Raw genomic sequence first — 27,084 nt, forward strand, 5'->3', positions numbered from 1 at the left:
TACAGATGATCATGGGAGAAGATAAAACACAAGAATGTCATTCATTTCATTATTTTTGATGAAGTTAGAAAAATTAAGTACTCTGACTTTAGTAATATTCAAATGAAAAACTGACAGCTTGAATACATTTGAAATCATTGTCACAGAAGATTGGGGTTAGTTTTAGTCCAATAGTGTGCCTAGTTTTTTTTGGTATAAAAAGTGTGTTTAAGGCAATTTCTCAAATCTTCCTTCCAAGCCCCCTCTCTGAAACTCTTGATTTTTTTAAAAACCCTCTTATGAAAACTCCAATGATTACATTTGATCTGCAGGATAATCTAGAATTATCTTCCCCTACCAGGATCCTTACATTGGTAAAATCTCATTTGTTATGTGAAGTAATACATTCACAAGTTTGGGGATGCGGATGTGGACGTGTTTTTTGTACCTGCCATTATATACATACTGTATCTGAGTTTGAGTCTGTGCTCTTCCACTTAAGAATCTAACTTTGGAAAAATGACTTAATTCCTATGAACATCATCTTTTAATCTGTAAAATGAAGAAAAGACCACTCTCCATTCTCGATGAGGGTGATGAGAATTTATAAGTTACATAAGATGTCACAAGTTAAATGCCAGTCCTTAAAAACAGAACAGTAGTTGACATATAGGAAATTCTAGTTTGTTTTTGTTTTTTAAACAGGGTTTCTCTTGAGTTGTGCAGGCTGGCTTTAAACTTGTGTTCTTCTTACCTTAGCCTTTCAAGAGGCTGAGGCTGCAGGTGTATACCACCATGCCCCACACATAAGAAGTATTTATTGGAAGTTAATTATAATAATGTAATTATTGAGGCAGAATGAGTGTTACTTATTATTGTGATGAGTTTTTTTAATTTACTTAAGATTGACAGGGAGTGGAAATCAGTGTTTTTTTTTTTTTTAATTTAGCATTTGCTTCATTAACTTTCTGCTTTTCCTTTACTTTCTCAGCTATATATGGGGGAAAGATTTCAGATGTATCCCAACAGGCACAATGGTGTTAATTTAAATATTTGTTTACTCTTTTCTCTAAAAACCCTGAGAAAATGACATGATTTATTCAGTTGTACATATTTATTTTGTTCATAGTATGTGACTAGCTTTTATATTCACAGTACCTAGGACTCCCAAATGGATTTGGTATCCTTACATTATTGGTAAAATTTGCATACATGCATTTTTATGGTTTGGTTTTCTTCCTTTCTTTTTAAAAATTTTTTAATTTTTTTTTTTAGTTGTAGGTAGATATAGTACCTTTTTATTTTATCTATGTGGTGCTGAGGATCTAACCCAGGGCCTCACACATGCAAGTGCTCTACTGCTGAGCCACAGCCCCATCCCCGGTTTTCTTCCTTTCTGGTTTTTTTTTTTTTTTTCTTTTTCTTTTTGATCCCAGGGCTTGAACCTAGGGGTGCTTAACCACTCAGCCACATTCCCATCCCTTTTTATTTTTATTTTGAGACAGAGTCTTGCTGAGTTTCTTAGGAACTCACTAAGTTGCTGAGGCTGGCTTTGGACTTGGATTGCTCCTGTCTCAGCCTCAAGAGTCACTGGGATTTCAGGCTTTCACCTACCACACCTGACACATTTTTGTAATGTAGAGATTTCCAAATGGTCCATTATCCAAATAGGTGAGATCTACTCTTCTAAACCAGTTTTTCTTCTATTTTGAATTAGGTAACTTTTTCTACATCAAAATTCCTTAGAGTCCTGTTTCTCATACTGTCATCTGTAGACTGGCAGCATTGGCATCATCTGGAAACTTCTTTTTTCCGTTTTTGGTACTGGAGATTGAGCCCCAGGGTGCTTTTTCACTGAGCCACATTCCCAGTCCTTTTTGTTTTTATTTTGAGACAGGGACTTGCTAAGTTGTTGAGAAACTCACTTAGTTGCTAAGGCTTGCCTAGAACTTACAGTCCTCTTGCCTCAGCCACCTCAGTTACTTGGATTACCAGCTTACACTGCTGTACTCATTATCTGGAATTCATTAGAAATAAAGAATTTTAGGAAACATCCCAGACTAGATTAATCAGTCCTGTGTTATAACAAGATCCCTACATGGCTTGACACACACTTAAAATTTGAGATATATATATATATCAATAAAATGAGAAGATAGAGTTAAACAAAAAGAAAATGAAGCATGGTCAAAATACCATCCAGCTTCCACATGTGGTGGCATATGCCTGTAATCCCAGCAATTGGGGAGGCTGAGGCAGAAGAATGGCAAGTTCAAAGCCAAATGTAGAGGGCTGGGGTTGTGGCTCAGTGGTAGAGCACTTGCATAGTATGTGTGATGCCCTGGGGTCTACTCTCAGCACTGCATGCAAATAAAATAAAGGTCTATTGATAACTAAAAATATATTAAAAGGGGGGAAAAAGCCAGATTCAGCAATTTAGTGAGGCCCCTGAGTTCAATTCCTGGTACCAAAACAAAACAAACAAAAAAACACCCAAATAGTGACAGGCCCAGTTAGCATTTGGCATTTACTTCCAAACATGGGATCTTACTGAACATCATTTTGTAACCTACTCCTCTAATGCATTGCTAATATATTACTGTGTCAACAAATATGTTTCAACATAAATTTAGATGACTAATTTGTATTATCAGTGAGTGTATTCTGATTTAATCATTACTCTCTAATGGTCTTTCAATTAATTTTTATTTCTTTACTTTAATAAACAGCCCTTGTGAAATGAATATCCTTGTAATGTAGTGTTTACAATTTGGGTCCAATCTTAAAGATCTTAAACAGTATCTGGTACATTCTACATGAGCAACAAATGTTTACTAATGTTTATGAACACAACTATTTCTTTACAATCTGTCTTTGTAAAGATAAGAAAACAGATCAGTAAGCTAGCTAGTCGCAGAAGCAATCAGAAGTGGCCCTTTTAAACCTTTCCACCCTTGCTGCTGCTTTGGAGTAGAGCGCCAGAAAGTTCAAGAACTTGAAAAACATTTGTGGTAAGGAGGGTTGACTGGTGGGAGTAAGAGTGTAATAATCATTCTCTGCGCTGCGAGACCCGTAAACAAGCAGTTCATATCTAGAAGAAAAAATGTTTCTGACTTCAGTTTTAGGCAATCCAGGAGACAACTGATTTTTCCAGTTTAGGGAAACGCGGATTTACTGTTGCCATGGTTACACATTTAGGAAGTCGGGGCTCTACTGCGCATGCTCACATTGTTGATTTGGATGCCGGGCGCCTTTAGGTTCGAAGAGAAAGCTCCGCCCACTCCTTTTCACCGTTCGCCTATCGTAGTCTTTTGCCTATCACGCGCATTGGCAATCTGTGACGCAATATCAGCGCGTCCGCGTCGTATGGAGTCGCGACGCTGAACATGGCGCGTTCCTAGAATCCGCTTTCGGCATCAGTAGGCGGCAGCGTGTGGACTGGCAGTGTGGGGCGCCGTACCAACCGACGCCACTTCGTTTTAAGAAGTGGGAGCCGGAGGGCCGGGTCATTCCGGACCGAACCAAACGGTGAGGCCCAGGCCCGAGAGCCGCAGAACGCGCGCGGGCAGAAGGAAGGAGTGGGTTGGGAGCTGAGACCCGTGTAGAGAGGGAAGGACGTGGAGCTACCGAGAATTGAGGTATAGAGCAGTAAGTAGCGAGGGCGGCCTGCAGTCTTGGTTCAGTGTAACTCCTGGAATCCCTGGGAGCAGGGCGCTTGCCGAGTTAGCCAGTCATCCGAGAGCATGGTTGTGGAGGAAAATCAGGGTGCGGCGTTACAGGGACATGTGTGCCAGGCAGAGCGGAGCTGAGGGTACCCGTTGTGGCTGCGATTGCGGGCCTGGGTGGTATATTTGCCCTTGGGGGATAGGTGATGCAAACTTTGAGAGAATTTTATCTTTAGTATCAAATTAGTAAATATGGTATATTGCATATTCAGCCTTGCTGGTAAGAGCAATACTATGAAATCTTTAAACTGCTTTGCCTTTAATTAAAAAGTGAAGGAAGTTAGCATTTTCGGAGAGGAGTTTCATGCTGAGGTATGGCCGCCAATGCTCAATCTCAGCGACTCCTGCAGATTTATGTTTGGGGATATTTATGATTCAGCAAAACTATTTGAGGCCCATTGCATTTGTCATTTTTCTTTATTTTTGTGAGCTGTTGGTTAATGAGAGAAGTAATCTAAGTGATTTGGCTAAATAAATAGCAAGGACTGGTAAATTAATTGCCTTCTGGTGCCAAGGTTACAATTGACATACCTCTTCTTTACCACAATTTAAAGGAACTCAGTTACTGTGCAGTAGTGCCCTTGAGGTTTCGTTATTTAGAATGAAATAAGGAAGAGCAGTTCTCAGCCTTATGTGAGTCCTACCCCAACCTCTTCCCTGTGCATGTGGATTTCCCTCCTCCATTTTCGCCTTATTTAAGACTTACCTGCTCAGCACAGAGGCTTCACATTAAGCATAAGTGATTTCACTGTATGATACAACCATTGTATGACATCTTTTCTTGCATCTTTCTTCACTGATTTTGGCGAAATTAGGAAATTTCTTCCTATTTTTTTGTAATAGAATTGCAAATTTTATTTTTGGATGGAACTAGCACAGGAAATTGTGGAAACAGGATGGATTATAATATATGACAGTAGGTTGTGACCATATATTATAACCTTAGGACAGAAGGGTATTCTTTTTTGGGGGAGTAGGGAGCTAACCAGGGATTGAACCCCGGGGCACTGAGCCACTTCCCCAGCCCTATTTTGTACTTTTAGAGACAGGGTCTCACTGAGTTGCTTAGCGCTTGGCTAAATTGCTTTGCAGTCCCGATCCTCCTGCCTCAGCCTCCCCAGCAACTAGGATTACAAGCCGCGCCATCGCTCCAGCTCAGAAGGGTATTCTTTGCCATAGTTACATTTCCTAAAGTTAAAAAGGATACCCATTACAGATGAATTTGATTGAAGTAGTATGATTGGAGATTCTAAACAAACAGATTATTTGGCAATTAATAGAAAAATCTTTATATTTCTTGATATTATTATGAATGTATTTACAATCAGAATCAAACCAGAAAGCAAAATAATCCATGTGGTCATATGACATTTAAAATATTCCAGAGATCTTGGGGAAAGGCAATTTTAGTTGGATTTGGATCTTTGTGTTGTATGTATGTACATATGTAATTTAATCTCATTTCTCCTATTTTAGTATTACTGGTAATAGTATTTGTTCTTTTCTTTATCAGATGGGCATTATTAGTTAATTCCAGAGTGTTTTAGGGAATGGCCTGGCAAATTCGGTGCAGGTGTGTCTGAAGTGTCCTTTGGTTTTTAAAATATGGAACTGATTACAGCTCAGTCCACAGAGTTTAAGCTGAATCAGTGTTGCACACCTTTGCTACTTAATATGTTATATATTGCATTACCTAGGAGTTAGAAACTTAAAATCTCAGGCCCAACTTGAAAGCTACTGATCAGAATTTGCATTTTTACAAGATATTCAGATGATAGGAATTCTCAATGAAGTTTGAGATACACTGTTTTTATTGGTGAAAGTTGAAGAAGACAGAGATCAGGCACAAGCCTCCATGAAAATTAGAGCATTTAAAAAATTCTGAGATGATTTTATGCTGATTATCAGGTCTATTCCTCTGGTGAATCTGGGGCCTAGAAATGGTAAGTGACTTTCTTAAGATCTCACATACCTAAATTCATAACCCAGGTTCTGATTCATTTCAATTCTTTTCTGTTGCTGGTCACTGGCAGAATTCATTATATTTAAACTGAACCAAAGCATTCATGAATGCAAGCTAGGTATTCATTGAACAGTAGACATTTTTTTGATTACTGGACAGGCAGCTTAGTAATCCTGTATCCCTAGTAACTGCTTTTGTTTCAGGTAGTGGCTTACTATCCCACAACCTTTCCTCCTTCCTCTTTACTAGAAAAATGTTTTCTTCTATTTCAGAGAGGAAATATGTTGGGCAGGAGATCTGTTGCTTTTTTTTTTTTTTTTTAAATACATTACAGCAGAGTGCATTACAATTCTTATTACACATATAGAGCACAATTTTTTATATCTTTGTATATAAAGTATGTTCATACCAATTCATGCCTTTATAAATGTACTTTGTTTTCTTTTTTTTTTGCATTACAATTCTTATTACACATATATACCACAATTTTTCATATTTCTGTATATAAGGTATGTTGACACCCAATTCGAGTCTTCATACTTTGGATATGATCTCCATGTACTTTGGATATGATATCTAATGTACTTTGGATAATGATGTCCATTACATTCCACCATCCTTGCTACTCCCCTGTCCCCTCCTTTTCCCTCCCACCCTTCTGCCCTATCTAGAATTCATCTATTCCTCCCATGCTCCCCCTCCCTACCCCACTATGAGTCAGCCTTCTTATATCAGAGAAAACATTTGGCATTTATTTTTGGGGGGATTGGCCAACTTGACTTAGCATTATCTTCTCCAACGCCATCCATTTACCTGCAAATGCCATGATTTTATTTTCTTTTAATGCTGAGTAAAATTTCATTGTGTATATATGCCACATTTTTTTTATCCATTCATCCAAATGTTTAGTTATGGATGGACACAGTATTTTTATTTTGTTTACTTATTTTTATGTGGTGCTGAGGTCACATGTGTGAAGCAAGCACTCTGCCACTGAGCCACAACCCCAGCCCATGCTTTTTGTTTTTTCTCTTACAAACGTGTCTGCCTCTGTCTCTAATTATATTCTAAATTTTCTGTCCTTTGGGGCAGAAAATTCTCCCTGTGTTAATTTACTAGGGCTGCCATAACAAAATGCCAAACTGAGTGGCTTAAACAACAGAAATTTATTTTCTCACAGATCTGGAAGTTGAAAGTTCAAGGTCAAGGTGCTGGTAGGTCTGGTGTTGTCTGTCCTTGGCTTGCAGATGATGGTTATCCTCTTGCTATCTCTTCATATGATTGTCCCTTCACATACAAGCACCCCTGATGTCACTTCCTTTTATAAGGACCCAAGTTGTATTAGATTAAGGACCCATCCTAACAGCCTCCTTTTATCTTATTCAATCAGCTGTTTAAAAACCTTATCTTCATACACTGAGGGTGCTGTCTTTAGGATTTCAACATGTGAATTTTTGGGAAACGGTTCAGTCTATAACACTTTGTTAGCCCTCTTTCACTCTTAACTGGCACTAATTTACTAGGATTTAAGCACACTTTAGGTCTCTCATCTTAAATATATCCCTTTCACCCTAGATTCTTCTTCAACTTTATCTGTAATTTCTGTAATTATTTCCTGTAATTTTTTTTCTCCTGTATTGAGGATTGAATCTAGTGGTGCCTTATGACTGAGCTACATCTCCAACTTTTATTTATTATTATTTTGGAGAAGGGGTCTCACTAAGTTGCTTAGGACCTTGCTAAGTTGCTGAGGCTGACCTTCAATTTGTGATCCTCCTGCCTCAGCTTCCAGAGTCTCAGGGATTATAGGCTTGTGCCACCATGCCCAGCCTTTCTCAACATTTCTTGAAAAAGTTGTCTTTATTCATTTTTTTAAAATCTCATTACATTTTTCTCCCAGTATTTTGATGTCTGATAATCTATTGCAATCACTGAATTTCATGGGATGGTGTTCAACATTGACCTCACTATTGCTAAAGCTAATGGCATCTTTTTAAACATTTGTCATTTTGAGACAAATCTTCCTTGAAATTTTCTTATGCTTTTGGGACATATTTTCTCTCTTTCCCTCTATCATATTAGCCAGTCTTTTTTGGTTTATCTTTTTTTCTCGGAACACTTCACATGTTTTTTTATACTCTGGGGTACTATCTTCTGCTCTCTTTTCCCTCTGTCTACTCTCATCTTTGAATGGTCTCATCTTTGGTGACCTCAACTAGCTTTGTTTTGAAGACTCCCTAATTGTTGTCATTTTAGTACAGCTTGATCTTCAACTTTGTTGCATTATTGTGATCCTAAGATACTTTAAACTTAATGTCAGAAAAATTATGTATCAAGCTTAATTTTCTCTTCCTTTTGTGACCCATTTATTCTGTAGTCACTTGGAAAACCCCAAGATATGATCTCTTCACTCTTATTACTTTGTGTACTACCCTTCTTTTCCCGTCCTTCCACTACCTGATTATTTACCAAATCTTGTTTTACCTTGTTTCTCTGGTTCTTTTTCCCTGCTGCTCCTATGTTGGTTTTGGGCTATCATTTATCTGACTTTTTTCCTCCGCATTTTGTGTCATTAGGGATTCGAACCTAGGGTCATGGGCTCTACCAAGGAGCTATATCCCCAGCCCTGTCTGAGCTTTGTTATAAATCTTCTAAGTGATTTCTGGCTATGAAGTGTGTATTCCATCCTTCTTTACTCTTTTTCTGCATGCAGATTATGGTGGTGTTTTAATTTCAATATGCAAACTGTAATATTAAAATTCGTACTACCTAGTTTAGGAAGTAAGGACCTCAGTGAAATGGATCTTGCTTGCTTTTCTCACCTTCTGCTCATGTTCTGTACTGCTTGCTTCACATCCTTATATCATTGTGAACTATTTACAATTCCTCGAAAGTATTGGGGTGGTTTTTTTTTTTTTTTTTTTTAAGATTCAGACCTTGATGTGTCTATAAATGTACCCATCACCTGTCTGACAAACATCTATAATGCTCACTCATCACTCAGCTGAAATACTATGTTTCTTTTCCTCTTGGAAGACTCTCCCAACCTCCAGAGAGTGATATAGGTCCTCCTCTTACCTTCTTACATAGCAGCTTGTTTTTGCCTTTAATACTGTATTGTAATTGTTGTCTTTTTTCCTCTATAGTCTTAAATGCAAAGATTTCCTTATTTTCAGTGCCTGGCTGATAAAGGCTGCTGGATTATTGATTATTGTGAATGTAAATTGAGTAACTGGAGTTGAAAGAAGGTAGATTGTTGTATCCTCTGGGGGTTAGACTTGAAAAGGAAGAGTCTTGAGTACTAGTTGTAGCTTTACACAACTAAAAGCAGAGATTGGAATTTTTTTTGTAGAATTCATTTATTTCATAATTATTCATCACTTTCATATGTGATTCATCACGTTCATATTCTAGATTATCGGACATGGCTTTAAACAAATGAAAGTCTCTGGTCTTCGGACCTTAAATTCTGATCAGGAAAGTCTATACTATAAACACATTATACATATTAGAATGTTCGATACTTAATAGTGTTACGCAGATTAAAAAGGCAATCAGGACCAGAAAGTTTCTGGATTGAGGGATCAACTATTTTAGATTGGCTGTTTGGGAACATCTTCTAGTGGAGGGCACCCTGCCTGGTTATAGTTTCTTTTTTTTTTAATATTTATTTATTTATTTATTTATTTTTAGTTTTCGGCAGGCACAACATCTTTGTTTGTATGTGGTGCTGAGGATCGAACCCAGGCCGCACGCATGCCAGGCGAGCGCGCTACCACTTGAGCCACATCCCCAGCCCCTGGTTATAGTTTCTTACCATTGAAACAAAGTGCTCTAACTAGGGCTGGGGATGTGGCTCAAGCGGTAGCGCGCTCGCCTGGCATGCATGCGGCCCGCCGGGTTCAATCCTCAGCACCACATACAAACAAAGGTGTTGTGTCCGCCGAAAACTAAAAAATAAATATTAAAAAAAAAAAAAAAATTCTCTCTCTAAAAAAAAAAGTGCTCTAACTAGAATACTTGTTGTTTTTCTTTTTTTATTTGTGTGTGTATGTTGGGGGGTGGGGCGGTGCTGAGGATATTTAACCCAGAGCTGCTTTATCCTTGAGGTACATCACTGCCTACACCCCTTTTTGTAATTTTTAATTTTGAGACAGGGTCTTGTTAAGCTGGCTGAGGCTGGCTTTGAATTTGCAATCCTCTTACCTCAGCCTCAGATTATAGGCTCTTTTACTTTTTTTTTTTTTTGGTGGGGGGGTGGGGGGTACCGGGGATTGAACCTAGGGGCCCTTTACAACTGAGCTACATCTCTAGCCCTATTTATTTTTTGAGACAGGGTCTTGGTAACTTGCCTAGATTGATTTATTTTAACTGCTTTAGCCTCCTGAGTTGCTCTGATTACAGGTGTGTACCACTGTGCCTACTTGCCATTTAAAGAACTGATATGAATAGCTCCAGGGTGATAGAATTTTGTGCATTTTGGTATTTGGGGTTTAACTCAGGGCCTTGCATGTGCTAGACAAATGGTTTACCACTGAGCTATATCCAACCCTTTTTTTAAAAAAAACATTGAGATGGGTTCTTGCTAAGTTGCTAAGGCTAGTTTTGAACTTGAGATTTTCCTGCCTTAGCCTCCTAGATGGTTAGGATTACAGGTGTGTGCTACCATGCCCAGCAGGTATGAAGGTGATTTTAGTGATGTAATGTAGAATGTTTATTTTTTATTTTTACATACCTATACATGACAGTAGAGTTTTTTTTTGGTACTGGGGATTGAACCCAGGGACACCCAACCACTGAGCCACATTCCCATCCCTTTTTATATTTTATTTATAGACAGCTAAGTTGCTTAGAGCCTCCCTAAGTTGCTGAGGCTGGCTTTTAACTCACAGTCCTCCTGCCTCAGCCTCCCAACTCCCCAGATGCTGGGATTACAAACATGTGCTACTACGCCGGGCTGCAGAGTGTATTTTGACATATCTTACATACATGAAATGTAACTTATTCTAATTAGGATCTCATTCTTGTGGTTGTACATGAGGTGGACTTTCACTGGTGATATGCTCATATATGAAAAGTTATGTCTGATTCATTCTACTGTCTTTCCTATTCCCATCCTCCCCACCCCCATCTTTCCCTTCATTCCCCTTCATCTTATCCAATGAACCTTTATGCCTCCACCCCTTTGTTGTGTTTTAGCATCTGCAGATCAGAGAGAACATTTGGTCTTTGGGTTTTTGAACTGGTTTATTTCATTTAGCATGATAGTCTCTGAATCGTTTCTTTTTTTTTTTTTTTTTAACAAAAGTCATATGAAGTCATTCTTTTTTATGGCTAAGTAATATTCCATTGTGTAAATGTACCACATTTTCTTTATCCATTCGTTGAAGGGCACATAGGTTGGTTCTGTAGCTTAGCTTTTGTGAGTTGAGCTGCTATGAACATTGATGTGGCTGCCTCACTATAGTATGCTGATTTTAAGTCCTTTGGGTATAGACTGAAGAGTGGGCTTTATAAGTGCTAGACAAGTGCTTTACCACTGAGCAATATCTAGCCCTTTATTAAAAAAAACTGGGTCAAATGGTGGTTCCATTCCAGGTTTTCTGAGGAATCTCCATACTGCTTTCCAGAGTGGTTGTACCAGTTTGTATTCCCATCAATGTATGAGTGAACGTTTTTTTCCCTGCATCCTTGCCAACCAACATTTATTGTTACTTGTATTCTTGATAATTGCCATTCTGACTGGAGTGAAATGGAATGTCAGTGTCGTTTTAATTTGCATTTTTATAATTGCTAGAGATATTGGACATTTTTTATATATTAGTTGTTCATGTACTTCTTCCTCTGTGAATTATCTTTCAGTCCTTTTGCCTGTTTATTGATTGTGCTATTTGTGTTTTTTTGGTGTTAAATTTTTTGAGTTCTTTATATATCCTGGAGATTAATGCTCTATCTGAGGTGCAGGTGGCAAAGATTTTCTCCCATTCTGTAGGTTCTCTGTTCATGTTCTTGATTGTGTCTTTTCTTGTGAAGAAATATTTTAGTTTTATACCATGATTCTTGATTTTACTTCTTGCACTTTAGGAGTCTTGTTAAGGAAGTTGGTTCCTAAGCCTATATGATGGAAAGTTGGGCCTACATTTTTTTCTAGTAGGTGTAGGGTCTCTGGTCTAATGCCTGGGTCCTTTATTCATTTTGAGTTGAGTTTTGTGCAGGGTGAGAGATAGGGATTCAATTTCATTCTGCTTTATATGGCTTTCCAGTTTTCCCAGCACCATTTGTTGAAGAGGTTGATGGTACCTTTGTCTAGTATGAGAGAACTATTTATGTGTTTTTGTCTCTGTATCTAAATGTAGAATTTTTGTTTTAATTATAGGCACTGAGTATACTAGCCCCTACATAATTGCATAAGTGGAGTTTTATAAATGCATTGACTCATTAGGCTGAACTCACAGATTGAATTTCTTCTATTATGTAAGAATAGAGACAGTGACTTCCTGGACCAGTAATTGGAAACTATTGATCAATGCCGTCTGTATTTGGAGAGGACTGATAATCTTTGACACTTAGCAGAAGGTTTTTGACTAAGTTTAAAATATCATTTATAGTTTATTACATTTAATTTAGGCTGTGTTGTTATTCTAGTTCAGTGTCTTACTCAAAACAGCTTTTCCTTCCTATATCTTTGTTTTATATCAGAGAAGGAACTTTAAAAGCAATAAGCATGTAATTGTTGTTCTTTAGTAGTCTTTGTACAGATGAATATTTTTGTGTTTCTGCTAAAGATATGTCAGAAGGTGGTAGTGATAGCAGTTGGGGCCTCTTTTAAGTTTTAACTTTTTCTATCAGGGGTGATCAGTCCTGGAGACTTTTATGTATACCAAACAAGTGACTCCTTACAGTTTATACAATGCCATTGTACTGAAAACTCCCAGTGAGACACAATTTTTGGATTTATTGGATAGGGCTTCTCTTGGCTGCATATATTGCCTTCTTACTGACAGTACAATTTATCCATTTATTTTTTCCTACACTGAAAAATATGATCCTCAGGCATAGATTTTTTTTTTGTTGTTGTAGTTAATTTATGTATCTTAAGTGGTAAATATAGTGTTTGGCATTTTAGAGCATTCAGTACATATTTGTTGAATAAATAAAAACAGAAAAGTTAAATGATAAATCATGTAAATATCAGAAAATTGATTGGAAAATACAGAATCAGAACAAGCTGTATTAGATATGTCCAGTGAAAAGTATCCTTCAATTTTGTTGGTTTTATGTACACCATTTTGGTATAGGAAGGTACAGAATAATTGCTTCATTTATTCAGTTTTTTTTAGCCATTTAGCATACTGTCTACTTTTTAAAAAATGTTTTTTAGTTGTAAAAGGATCTTTTCTTAATTAATTTATTTATATGCGGTGCTGAGGATTGAACCCAGCACCTCACACATGCCAGGCAAGTGCTGTACCACTGAGCCACAACCCCAGGCCCCTACTGTCTACTTTCATAGTATTTTTTGGTAGATATTTTCCTCTTTACTTTGATACAATTCCTTTTCTTTCAGAAGGATTGTTGTTCCTTTACTTCTTTTTTACTTTTTCTTTTTTTAAAATTTGTTTTAATTAGTTATACATAACAGTAGAATGCACTTATATACTTCAATGTATCATACATAGATGGGATATAATTTCTCATTTTTCTGAGTGTACATATTGTAGAATCACATTGGTCCTACAGTCACATACATACATAGAGTAATAATATCTGTTTCATTCTACTATTTTTCTTATCCCCACATCCTCTGCCTTCCCCTCCTTTCACTTCCCTCCACCTAATCTAAGGTAACTTTATTTTTTTAATTTTTATTTTTTGCATTACAATTCTTAATACACATAAATACCATGTTTTTTGTTTTCTCACTTTTTCTAAAAGTCTGTCCTCCACTCAGCAATTACAAATTGCATTGTTTTGTTCAGTTTATCATACATACCTTTAATTTATTATATCCATTTTACTATGCTAAGTGATGTCATGTATAAATGAATAAGACACAATTCTTGGCTTTATATGGTTCATGATTTTGTAGATGAGGTAAAATTAAACAAGGAAGTAGGTCTAATAGAAGTGTGTATAGAATAGTGGCATGGAGGAAGGAGCCTGTCTAGTAAAGATTTTCAGAGGAGGTAATGCCTGCTGTGAGCAACAACTTCAGAGAGCTCTATGTTCATTAGCTGCCATTAAAAACAATTTATTATAGACAGAATTGTATAATAAAGCCTCTTACACCCATCATCCAGCCTGAATAATTCATCAACTTTTTTTTTTTTTTTTTTGTGGTGCTAGGAATCGAACTCAGGGGCACTTTACCATTGAGTTACATCCCCAGTGCTTTTCATTTTGAGATGATCTTGCCAAGTTGCTGAGGGTCTTTCTAAATTGCTTAGGCTGTCCTTGAACTTGTGATCCTCCTGCCTCAGTCTCTAGTTGCTGGGATCATTTATGTGTCACCTCACTTGGCTAACATATTGCCTTTTTCTAGTTTGCTTTTGATTCCAGGCAGTTTTCTAATATCTTTTATCTGTAATTCCTCAAGAATATATTTTCTTTTCCTGTTGTTTTATTCTTAGAATTTAGCTTTAGATTATGATTTAATTTACAGGAATTTAACTGTCTTTGAAAATCTATGACAGCCAGGTGTGGTGGCCTAGGCCTTAATTCCTAGCTACTCAAGAGTCTGAGGCCAGCCTGGGCAACTTATCCCCAAAGTAAAAGAGTGCTGGGGATGTAGCTTGGTAGCACACTGCTAGGTTCAATCTCCAGTGCAGGGAGAGGAAGTTAATACATCTTCTTTTTATTCCTTTGTGAGAAATGCTCCTGAAATACATGCTAAATACTATATTCCTCCTACATTTCACCAAAAGGCAACTCTCTGAAGTTTGTTTTTGTTTTTGTTTTCTGTACCTGGGATTGAACTGAGGGGCACTCAACCACTGAGCCGCATCCCCAGCCCTATTTTGTGTTTTATTTAGAGACAGGGTCTCACTGAGTTCCTTTAGTGCCTCGATTTTGCTGAGGCTGACTTTGAACTTGCGATTCTCCTGCCTCAGCCTCCCAAGCTACTGGGTTTATAGGCATGCACCACCGCACCTGGCAACTCTCTTAAGTGCCTGTTTTTCAAGGGGAAAAATTGGAACTTTCAAGTTCTCAGTGTCACTTTTGTGATGGTTTGCATCTGGCTATGCTTTTGCCTCTTTCTGAGTATTTTTCCTTTTTAAAATCACTAGGTGATTTCATTGCTCATATCACTTTGTTCTTGAGTCACAATTTCTTGGTCTCCTTATGGTAAATAAAATATTGCTTTCCCTTGTTACATTTTATTAAATTCCTTCATATTTACTTTGAATCTCAAAAACACATTCATATATTCTCACATTTTTTAAAAATTATTTTTTAGTTGTAGTTGGACACAATACCTTTATTTTATTTATTTTTATGTGGTGCTGAGGTTTGAACCCAGGGCCTCGCACGTGCTAGGTGAGCACTGTACCCCTGAGCTACAACCCCAGCCCCTCTCACATTTTCTTGTAGAGAGTACTTTTGGTGATGCAGTATTTAACTATAGAAGATGTGACTACTGTATGAAAGTTCTTTGGCTGTCATGTTCTGCTTCAAGGTGAATCCTAACTTTTTTGCTTTGTGCTATTCTTTGAACTCCCATTTACTTCTTCTTTGCAAGAGCTTGCTATTTTTTCCTGTGTCTTGAATCTTGAAAACCTTATTAACATTTGCACATGATTGTTCTGGCTAAGTGGCCACTGAGAATTCCTACTCTTCCTCCAGCTCTCAAGGGAAAAGGATGCTAGGAGCACATTCTTTAATGTGTGATATGTACTTCTCACCATTGGGTGGCACTGCAGATTACATAAAAACAAAAAAAATTTTTTTTTTTTCATTTTTAGGAATGGTTGACTTAGTACACAAAGAAACAAGGTGATGTGGTTAATGTCATGAAAAAATACTTAGAGATTAAAGACATTATTGTCAACAGATACAAATTTATTTTTCTTTTATGTGATGAAAGTGTACTATATGTAAATTAAAGTAAATAAAAAATTAGAACTTCCTGGTTAGTTTCTCCCCCCCCCCCCAGGCTATTAAATATTTTAAACTATTGTCTTTATGAACACCAAATAGTAAAAATATTAAGTGCCTATAGAACCAGACTAGGTGCCTGTCACCAGACAAATAGATAAAGAAAATGTTGTATACACACAGTAGAGTTTTACTCAGCCATAAAGAGGAATGACATTGTTGGTAGATGGAGAACATCATGCTAAGTGAAATAAGCCAGATTCAGAAGTTGAGGGTTCAGTGCTTTATCTCCTATTTGTAAGCTACAACAAGAAACGGAAAAAAGGAATTAAAAAAAGGGTGATCTCACAAAAATAGAAGGCAAACCAATAGAGTACAGGAAATGGAGAAAGAGGGAGGGAGGAGGGAGACCGTGTTAGAAGTACTGGGGAATGTACAAATCTAGCACAATGAATCTTGTTTAGATGTGTACTTATGATGCACTAATTGAAATAATAGAAGGAAAATCAGTAGAATAGTGCAAGTGGAGTATAGGGTGGGAAATGGAATGTACTGGGGAATGAGATTGATCAAATTATATGTATGTATGAATATGGGAAAATGAGCTCCAGTATTATGTATAATTATAATGTACCAATACAAAAAATATTAAGTGCCTTGAGAAGATTATTTGCAGTTAAAACTGCTGTTTGATAAGATTCAGAGTTCTTTTTGAATGAGGAATATTGTCTCTAGGTAAACATTGCTATCACAAATCCAGATACTATGAGAACAATGTTGATGATGTACTTTTGCTCCTAAAGACCAAGTTTATAATTTTTTTTTTTTTTTTTTTTTTTTGCTACCTTGGGTTGAACTCAGGGGCACTCAACCTCTGAGCCACATCCCTAGCCCTATTTTGTATTTTATTTAGAGACACGGTCTCACCTAGTTGCTTAGTGCTTGGATAAATTGCTGAGGCTGGCTTTGAACTCGTGATCCTCCTGTCTCGGTCTCCTGAGCCACTGGGATTACAGACTTGTGCCATGGTGCCTGGCTCTAAGTTTATAAGTTTTTATGATGAGAATGCAATTAATGACAGGCATTTTGCCAGAGGGAGTGGTTTGTGAAGTAAAGCCAGCGAGCCACTAAGTGTGGAGATTCCTTATTGGTTGACTGATGTATCTAGTTTATGCTAATTAAGATAAGCTGTGTGGAATGTATAAATACCTCTGTTGTCCTACAATAAACTGCTCCCGCTCCTGCTGTATCGATCTACACAAGTTCCTCGTCACCCCCCCCCCCCCCCCCCCCCCCCCCCCGTTAGTTTGCTGCAGCCAGACTGCGGCACTTACCCTGTGTTAATATCAGTGGTTGTTAATACTCAAGCCATGTTTTTCATTTCTTTAGTTACTTTTCCTTGTCTTTTGCTGATTTTGATATTTATGTACTCAGAGCTCATTACAATAGTTTTATGGAGGTATAATTCATAGACTATATTATTTACCCATTGAAAGTATACAATTCAGTGGCTTTTAGTATATTCAGAATTGCAGATTGTGCAGGTATCATTACAGTCAATTTTTAAACATTTTCTTTCTGTTTTTTTTTTTTTTTTTTTGTATAGGGAATTGAACCCAGGGTTTCTGGAAATGTGTACTTCAGAATAGTTGTGTGCATTATGCTACTGTGTGGAGGGTTCTATAAATGTCTGTTAGTGTTAGTTTGAGTAAAACATTAAAACTTTTATTTTCTTGTTTATCTTCTATTCATTATTGAAAATGGTACAGCTTAGGTCTTCAGCTGCCCTTTGAGTATGCTGGTGTGGGCAAAATGGGGAGACCCATTGTTCTTGGCTTGTTACCCTTTGGCAGTTTCTGTCCCAGGCATGGTGCCTGAGTGAAGAAGAGAGTCCCAGATCTCTACATTGCTTGCTTGATATTCAGAGAGCTACTGTAACAATGGTTGAATGAGAAATGCTGGCTGACAGCCCCTTCTGTGGAGAAACTGTAGTTCTAGGCTAGTAGCTGGGGGGTGAGAGAGCCCTGTCTGTGTTGGTCACCTCTGGCTGTGTAGAGCTTCTGTCTCATTGGAGCAGAACTGGGTTCATGGCTCAAATGCCACAGATTCATGGTGTTCTTATTAAGGCTTAGTAGTATTTCTTGCATAGACGTTTCTCTATTTGCTGTATGCTGTGTGACATTTTCCAGAGACTTTGGTTTTTATAATTTTACAGCTAGGTTTTTTGTTTTGTTTTGTTTTGCTATGGATAGTGTCTGTGAAACTCCTCTTGTTCCAAGAAGAGTTCTTTCTCTGTTTCATTTAAAGTACAAGTTGGGTCAGGAGTATTGATTATATAAGATTGAGCATTTTTGGTGTTTCAGAGTTGAGTTTGTAGATTTACTACATTATATCAAGAGGCACATTAAGGGAGGAACCTGTTACCAGATCTCCTCCTGCCCTTTGAGAGTTCTCTTTTTATTCTTGAATAAATTCTACCCAAAGAAAAAAAGAGGCATTAAGGTCAGTTGTATTGCTACTATTGATACCAAGTTTGCTCTCCTGGTTTAGGTGGTGACTGGTGGACTCTTTCATTCTAAAGTTTGTTTCTTCACTGCATTTGGCAAGTAATCTGTGATATACTTGGACACACTGGAAACATTCTGTTCCCCAGCAACTGTTCTTAATGATTTTAGCATCCATTATTATTGATCCATGCCAAATAAGTTATTTTACTATTGGAATTCTCAGGATTTTGAAATTCTTTTTTTCTTAAACTTTTACTGTAATCTTACCCCTCTTTTTCTTAGCTCACTTAACTGCATTTTATAGTAACTAAGGATAAACACAGATAATGCAGTCTGAAGAAAATTGCTGTGACTGAAATTATAGTTACTGCAGGCTTGAGAAGTCTTTCTAGGTGGAAGGCAGAAGTGCTGAATTGTCTCTTGTTTATTCATTTCTTTTAATGAAAATGTTTACATTATACAGACACATTTGTAAAACCTTGAACTTTAGATTTATACTCTTTATTTCTGTGGGGGAAATATACTCTGGGTTATAACTGGTATGCTGGAAATTATTCATTACAGTTTGTTTTAATAAGAAGAATAGTTCCTTTTGCCTCAAACTTCAATGTTCTATAGACTATTGCTAGAGAACAGGGACTTGTCATCCAAAAAAACTATTGCATTGCCTGCCACAAAATTGTGTTCCATGCTAGGCACAGTGGCACATGTCTGTATTCTCAGTGGCTTGGGAGGCTGAGGCAGGAAGATTGTGAGTTCAGAGCCAGCCTCAGCAACTTAGGAGGCCCCTACATAACTCAGTGAGAACCTCTGTCTCTAATTAAAATACATAAAAAGAGGGGAGCTATGGATGTGGTTTAGTGTTGAGCATAATCTCTGATACTAAAAGGGGGAAAAATTGGTGCTCCAAAAATGTGTGAACTGAGCTCTTCCTTCAGGACAGTATGGGGTCTTCTTAGAAGCAAGGATCAGGGAAGGGGAGAGGGAAACAGTGTTGTATTTTGGATAGGACCAAGGTAGGGCAAAATGCTGGAGGTAGGTAGGGATGGGAAATTCTGGCAGCTTTCATTATAAGAGGTAAATAGTGAGATATGTGGATAATAAAGATAATATTATATAGGCTTAGGAATTACTTTGCTCTGAAGTTTCAGAGAGATTAAGAGTTTGTATGATTTCTGCACAGTCTTTGCTCATGGGGGAAATTTAGGAGTTGGTATTAGTGATTTTTCAAGTAGTAGCCCAAAATAGAACCATGGCTCTTTTCTTTATTTTTGTATTGGTGGGGGTAGGATAGGAATGAGTTCTGGTAGAGCCTTTCTTTTATTCATTTATTCATATCATTACGTTCATATATTCTTTTCTATCCTATGTTTTTTTTTTGCACTTATATGAAAAATACATATTTTGCCTTATTAAGGTCCTATATGATCTCTTTTTGCCTACTTCTATTCATTGTGTTGCATTTTCCTCTTCTTGCTGTCAGTCATACTGACCTCTCGGAGTTTGTTTCTAAATTGAGTTTGTTTCTAAATCATAAGGCCTGGGCTTTTTTTGTTTGTTGTTTTCCCTGTCCTGGGGTACTGCTTTCAGATCTTTGCATGGCAGGCTCTCTCTTTATCATTCATGTTTCATAAAGGTCACTTAGAGAAGCCTTCTCTGAATAATCAGTCTAAAGAACATGTCTAATCACAGTGGGTGTTTTTTTTTTTTTTTTTTTTTAATTTTTTGTACTAAAGATTTAACCTAGGGTTGCTTTATTACTAAGCCATATCCCTGCCCTTTTAATTTTTTAAAATTTGAAACAGGGTCGATAAGTTGCTGAGGCTGGCCTTAAACTTGGAAATCTCCTACTTTAGCCTCCTGAGTTGCTGGCACACAGCAAGTTTTCAACATTCTTACTGAATGAATAAGTCACTTAATTAGCTACCATGTAGTTCAGTGTGAAGTACTTTTTTAAAAACATTTTTTAAAGTTGTAGATGGACAGAATGCCTTTATTTATTGTTTATTTTTATGTGGTGCTGAGGATCAAACCCAGTGCCTCATGCATGCTAGGCAAGCACTCTGCCACTGAGCTCCAGCTCCAGCCTGTGAAGTACTTTTATTATTTTATTTTTTAATATTTATGTTTTACTTTTAAGTGGACACAATATTTTATATTTATGTGGTGCTGAGGATCGAACCCAGGGCCCCTGCATGCTAGGCGAGCTCTCTACTGCTGAGCCACAACCCCAGGCGCCGCCCTCCATCCCCCCCCTCCCACCCCCAGTACTTTTTTGTTCAAAGAAATTTTTTGTTTTGGATTAGCCCTCCTTTACTTACATAGACTTTAATGTGGTTAATTTTCCTTAAAAGTTGTAATATTTAGGGTCGATTTTTTATTTAATCAATATTTGGAACTTTTCTGTTTTACTATAATTTAGTAACTTTTACTAAAGGAAGTAATTTGTTTTGGGTTAAAGACTTTCAGGCTTTAAGTTATTTGCTTAGAGTCTTGAACAGGCAATGGTATTTAACCAGAATTTAGGAATTTCGTGTTTTGTATTTGTTCCCCACCCCTGTCCCTAAAATGCTAGTATCTTTTATTTATATGGCACAGTAAACGGCAGTTTCATTTAGAAATAAATTGATTTTAAGTTAATGATTTGAATTATTTTTAGGTAAGAATGTGGGTGGCACATAGAAAAGTAGAAGTCAATAAGAAGCATGGAGTTGGTGAATGATTAAAATGAAGGAGTGTTTCAGAACATGAAAACTTTTTTTCTCCATTTATGTTACTGTTAGTTTTTGTTACATATAATGTATACTAACATATGTTAATTTATTGCCAGGTTTCCATGGATCTCAATAGTGCCAGTACTGTAGTTCTTCAGGTCTTAACACAGGCCACCAGTCAGGATACTGCTGTTTTAAAACCAGCCGAGGAACAGTTGAAACAGTGGGAGACACAGCCAGGTTTCTATTCAGTGTTGTTGGTAAGTACTTCTAAAATGGTTTATTTTTACTTTTAATAAGATGAGACATCATTATTTTCATTATTCCAAAAATCTGGATTTGGGTTCAGTGGTAGAACATTTGCTTAGTATATGTGCACCCCTGGATTTGATCTCAGCACTGCAAAAAAATTGAAAAGCTAGGTTTATTGGTAGTTTAATGGAATGAATACAAATGTTTAGCTGTCACAGGTATTACAATTATCACATTAATTTGGGACACAACTTACTGAGGGTCTTTAAAAAATATTTGTTAATAGACCAACATTTGAGATCTTTCCTTTTCATTGCAACTTGATTATAACTTTTAGCAAATGAAGTCATTTGCTTTGGCTATATTCTTTATGGAATATAAATTTTACTTTTTGAAACATTTTGTATAAATAGTTGTACAGTGCATTCCTAAGTCTGCTCAGAAAGCAACCCACTGTGGTTATTTTAGTTTTAGCACATTGATCTAATGTCCTGATTTCACTTTCATATTTTGTTTATATTTCTACCCTAATTAATTTATGTTATTAGTTGTTCAGGTCCTCATACTGCATCTTCAGGCTCAGGTATACTGTGCTTAAGTTTATTTCCTTTTAAAACATCATGATTGGGCTGGGGTTGTGGCTCAGTGACAGAGCGCTTTCCTAGCTTGTGTGAGTCTTTGGGTTTGATTCTCAGCACCACATATAAATAAATAAATAATAAAGGTCCATTAACAACTAAAAAAAAATTAAAATATAAAAAAAATCATTTATTTTCTCATCTAAAAATTTCATTTCCTTGACACATCTGATTTTTTTTTCTCGGTGTTTTGAAACATAGTACAATAATTTAAGGAGTTTAAAATATTTGGTTCATTAATCAAAATTATCTCACAGTGCCAGAGTAGAACTCTTTTTTTTGTGATGACAGTCTTCCCCAATCATTTCTGCTGAAAAATTAAAAATTCTGATTGATGTTTTGAGATTGAGTTTCTGGTTAAGGCAATGAAGCTACCAGCTAGTATTTTTGACTGGGTCACACATTTAGAGCAAAATTGTTTACTATATCATTTAAACTAGAATAAATCATAGCAGCTGACATGTATTTTTTGAATTCTTGCCTAGAACTATTTGGTTTGTTAAATTTGAGAAGATACTTATGGTGATGAGGGGAATTAAGTGTTATTCTGAATATAACATGAAAATTGGCAGTTTGGTTTAATAACAAAAAGGTAAAAAATGGTTTGATTTTAAAAGATACTAAAGAAAATACCTTGTTTACATAACCCTAGCATGTTTAAATTTTGGGCACAGTGTAAATCTTTAGAATATCTCTGAGTATCTTTAACTTTCATATGCTTATTTAAGCGAATATGCTCTATAATTTGCTTATGCATCTTCAGGCCAAAATATGTTTTGGAATTTATTATTTTAATTATTATTAATAAATCAATTTTTGTGATTGAATTCTGGATTGCCAGCATGATAGGCAAGTGCTGTACAACTGAGCTACATGCCTTCTTTATTTTATTTTATTTAAGTATCTAAATCTTTTTTCCCATATTTATTTGTTTTGGGATATTTATGTATTGATAAATTGATAATTTATATGGTGTGTGGTACTTTTATTTATTAAAAATAATGTATGTATTTATATTTGTGTATGTAGACATTTGTATAAGATACTATATATATGGCTTCTACTGAGTATGGTGAAGCATCCCAGGTATGCAGATAGGCTGTGTATGTATATGAATCAATTTCTATTTTATATACATTTATTTGGTTATATATATATTTATAGTTGTTTTATTTATGTGTACTTATGTATGTTTAAATAGTCAGTATTTATCAAATAACACTAGTTTTGCTCAGGTATTCTTAACAGGTTTCAGGCTTATCATGAAAGGCCTAAAAGGATATCTGGAAAACTTCACAGGGCTCATGCTTTGGTGCAAATTGCCTAAATCCTTGTTTTTTGGTACCAGGCATTGAAGTCAGGGGCACTTAACCACTGAGCCATATCCCCAATCCCTTTTTGTATTTTTATTTAGAGATAAGATCTCACTGAATTGCTTAGGGCCTTCCTAAGTTGCTGAGGCTAGGGATCCTCCTGCAATCCTCCTGCCTCAGCCTCTGTAATCACTGGAATTACAGGAGTGTGCCACTGTGCCTGGCTTACCTAGTTCTTCTTGGTTTTTGTTTTCACTACATTGAATTTTTCTTCTTAGCGGGATAGGAATTAGATTTCTTGTAGAAGAAATAGATTACAATAGCTTAAAAAGCTGTCATAGGGCTGGGACTGTAGCTCACGGGCAGAGTGTTTGCCTAGCATGTGTGAGGCATAGGGTTTGATTCATAGCACCACATTAAAAAATATATATATATGAATGCTGTCCATTAACAACTACAAACATGACAGTTTTTTTTAAATCATTTTTTTCTCCTTTGCACGTTAAATCTATATTTGTCCTAGCTGTTCATTCTAATCTGTAGATTCCCAAACTTCTATACCTTATCTCAGGTTTGTGTTGTAGTCCAGTTATTTAAAGTACTTGTGGAATATTTCTACTTTAACTCATAACCTGCAGCTTGATGTCTCTTGGTTCCCCAAGTGTAGCTGAGACTGGCTGATTAAGACCCACCAACTTCCATAATATTTTCCACATTACTTCCATTCATTCACCAATCTGTTTAATAGGTATTTGAAAAATTTCTATTGTATCTGGCATGTGGTAGATTCTAGGTGTAAGACAAGACTTAATCTAGTAGTATGGAAGGTAGACAAGTAAAATGTCAAAATTAAATGGGATTGATGTGAAAAACAAAAATCTTTTTTTTCTTTCTTTTTTTTTGGTGGTGCGGGGATCCAACCCAAGGCCTTCTACATGCAAGGCAAGCACTCTATCAATTGAGCTATATCCCCAGCCCCACAAAAAACACTTTTTTTTACAATGGAGATCCAAAAGAGGAACTCTGACTCAGTTGTCAATGGTCTTAAGGAGTAAATGGGAAATATATAGTTATCCTTGTAAGTTTTTAAACGTACAGACATATTTTCTAAAAAGAGAATTATAACATACATATATGTTTTTAATACTTAACATATGGATTTTTTTTTCATAGCAAAGAATATACTTCCACATAATTATATTTGGCTTTGGGGTTTTCCCACACAAGGTTGTATTTAAGAGGTCATCACTGGGAATTTGAGTTGTTTTTGATCTGAGTGTAGTACAATTTCAGTCAATGTTTATCATGTACTTAAACACATTCCTTCAGTTATTGTATGTACCAACTATTCCAGATAAGTTTTTTCCAAAGAAATTAAACATTAAATTTTCAATACTTGTAATGTTTTAAAGTATAGTATTTGTGTAAGTTTTGCATTCTTACGTTTCTCTGTACATTTAGAACTAACAGTACAAGTTGTCTTAATGTTTTGACTAACATTTTTAAAGGTCATTGAACATTGAAAATTTCCCTTTGGTTTTTAATATTACGATCATGTTTTGTGGTTTAGTTTGCATTGTTATTTTTAGGGTCTCCATTTACTGTGTAAAACAAGGACTGTGGATTATGATTAGGATTAACACAGTGAATAAATCTTTTGAGTAATGGTTAATTTTGAGAAGTGATTCACATCATGTCTGGCTTTATGTCACATAAAATGTTCTGCTCTCTAACTTATTTGTAAGCATGACTGGTGCTTCTCCATAACACCTGGAACTGAGGCTTGAACCCAGAGAAGTCTATCATTGAGTTAATCCCCAGCCCTGTTTATATTTTATTTGGAGACAGGCTCTCATTAAGCTGCTTAGGGGCTAGCTAAATTGCTGAGGCTGGCCTTTAATTTGTAATCCTACCTCAGTTTCTCAAATCACTGGGATTATAGGTATGTGCCACCACACTGGTTGCATGTTTTGATAAGGAGCATTGATAATATGAAATAGATTATTTATTTTATAGCATCTGTTAACTACCCAGAGGCTTTGATTCCTTAGGATCTTTGAATCTCTGCTATGGTGGGTCTACTTTTTTTTAAAATTATTATTATTTAGGAGGTAATTATTTCAGGGGTGTGTGTGTGTGTGTAGTTAGGATAGTTATTTGAAATAAAATTAGGTTTGCTAGTTTCTCAGTTTAATTTTTCACTAGAGAAATTTTCAAATACTTGTAAAAAGTAGAATAGTATAATGAATTTCCCATGTCTTTATTCAGCTTAAACAGTAAACCTGCTACTGAGCAGGTATGCTTGCTTATATGAATCATGGAACGATGTATATTTAGAAAATATCAATATAATATATGTAGTGATAAAACTTATATATTCAATTTAAAAAATGCCAATGTTTTATTTGGGGCATATTGATTATAATTTTATGTTATTACATGTTCATTCTAATACTATTTTTTATTTACAGAACATTTTCACCAACCACTCTCTGGATATAAATGTAAGGTGGCTTGCTGTGCTATACTTTAAACATGGAATTGATCGTTACTGGAGACGTGTAGCCCCTCAGTAAGTTCCATCAATCCTCAGTGTAATGCTTTGCAGATGCAAGAAGTTAAAAGAATCTGTTTATGTAAAAGAATGTGTTAGTGCTTGCTTTGGCAGCACATACACTAAAATTAGAACAGTACAGAAAAGATTAGTATGGTCTCTGCATAAAGATGACATGGAATCCTGCAAAACATTTGATATTAAAAAATAAAATCTAAAAAAAAGTGTGTTAACTATTGAAGAACAGTATTCTTCATAGTTAATTACCATTCAACAGCCATAATGTTATTTTTCTTCCTGGGTTTTATTCCTCTGTGAGCGTGTGTGTGTGTGTGTGTGTGTGTGTGTGTGTGTCTGTCTGTCTGTCTGTGTCTCTCTTTGTATTTTTGGCCTTATGAGTTGATCAGGCTGAGTGAATAAATCAAATTGAACAAAAGCCTTTTCTTTCCCTTTTAAAGATTCTTAATATTAAGATTTTTAAAAATGCTATTAAGAAGACAAACCCAACTCATTTCTGAACCATCTGAATAGTAATTCCTGAATATTATTCTTGCCTCTTTGGTAGATACATTTTTTTAAAAAAAATACATGCATTTTTAATCTCAGACTCAATTGTAACTGATATGTAGGTGGTTAAATGAACAGATTTGTGTCCCCCTTATTTTTTTTTTTCTTTTATTTGTGTTACTGAGGATTGAACCCAAGGTCTCAAGCATGCTAGGCCAGTGTTCTATCACTGACTTATATTCCCAGCCCCAGATTTCTCTTAATACTGAATTGTATGTTATATAATTGATGGAAAGGCAAGATAGACATGGCCTTGGAATTTATTTGATAGAAAATAATGAACTTGGGGCTGGGGTTGTAGCTCAGTAGCAGAGTGCTTGCCTCTCATATGTGAGGCCCTGGGTTTCATCCTCAGCATCACATTAAAAAATAAATAAATAAATAAATAAACAGACAAATAAAGATATTGTGTTCATCTACAACTTATATATAAACATATATAATATAAATGAATATGAAAATAATGAACTTTGCTAAAGAAATAATGTGATCTTCGTTTTCCAGTAGATGGCACTATAGCTCTGTAAATTCTTAAACCTTAAAAAATAGTAAAAGCTTACCTGAGATCTTCAGAGTGCATATAAAACATGCCCTTGAATAATATTGGAAACAACCAGAATATTTTCAGGCTGCAATTAGGATACTATAGTATGAAGAAAATACTTTTCATCTTATTTTAGAATTGACTCATAGTTTTGTGAGAAATGATGTAGAGTTGAGAAGCATTATTGGGTTATAGGAAATGTTTTAGCAGCACCTACATTACTGCTGCTTGTC

General features: G+C 36.1%; 1 protein-coding gene and 1 non-coding gene across 6 annotated transcripts in view; both read left to right on the top strand.

Moving 5' to 3' along the window:
- The window catches only part of Ipo11 (importin 11), a 210,906-nt gene that overhangs the window by 3,769 nt on the left and 180,053 nt on the right, over window positions 1-27,084 (top strand). For 2 of the 5 annotated variants that reach the window (XR_006854389.2, XR_009227979.1), the window contains exons 1-3: window positions 3,332-3,507; window positions 21,100-21,243; window positions 25,658-25,758. Coding sequence is in view for 3 of the 5 variants with exons in the window: in XM_046456311.2 (XP_046312267.1) it covers window positions 21,106-21,243; window positions 25,658-25,758 (239 nt within the window). In the remaining 2 variants the exon portion in view is untranslated. Of the gene's footprint in view, window positions 1-3,331; window positions 3,508-3,594; window positions 3,618-21,099; window positions 21,244-25,657; window positions 25,759-27,084 lie in introns of those variants that run through there. The other 3 variants (XM_046456310.2, XM_046456312.2, XM_046456311.2) reach the window with 3 other exon arrangements.
- LOC124100785 (U6 spliceosomal RNA) lies at window positions 25,839-25,945 on the top strand. Its single transcript, XR_006854413.1, has one exon. It is a non-coding gene; the product is annotated as a U6 spliceosomal RNA (small nuclear RNA).

This window comes from Marmota monax, unplaced genomic scaffold (genome assembly GCF_021218885.2).
Source record: "Marmota monax isolate L192 unplaced genomic scaffold, Marmota_monax_Labrador192_F-V1.1 WCK01_AAM20220418_F8-fsc00037, whole genome shotgun sequence".
Taxonomy (NCBI): Eukaryota; Metazoa; Chordata; class Mammalia; order Rodentia; family Sciuridae; genus Marmota; species Marmota monax.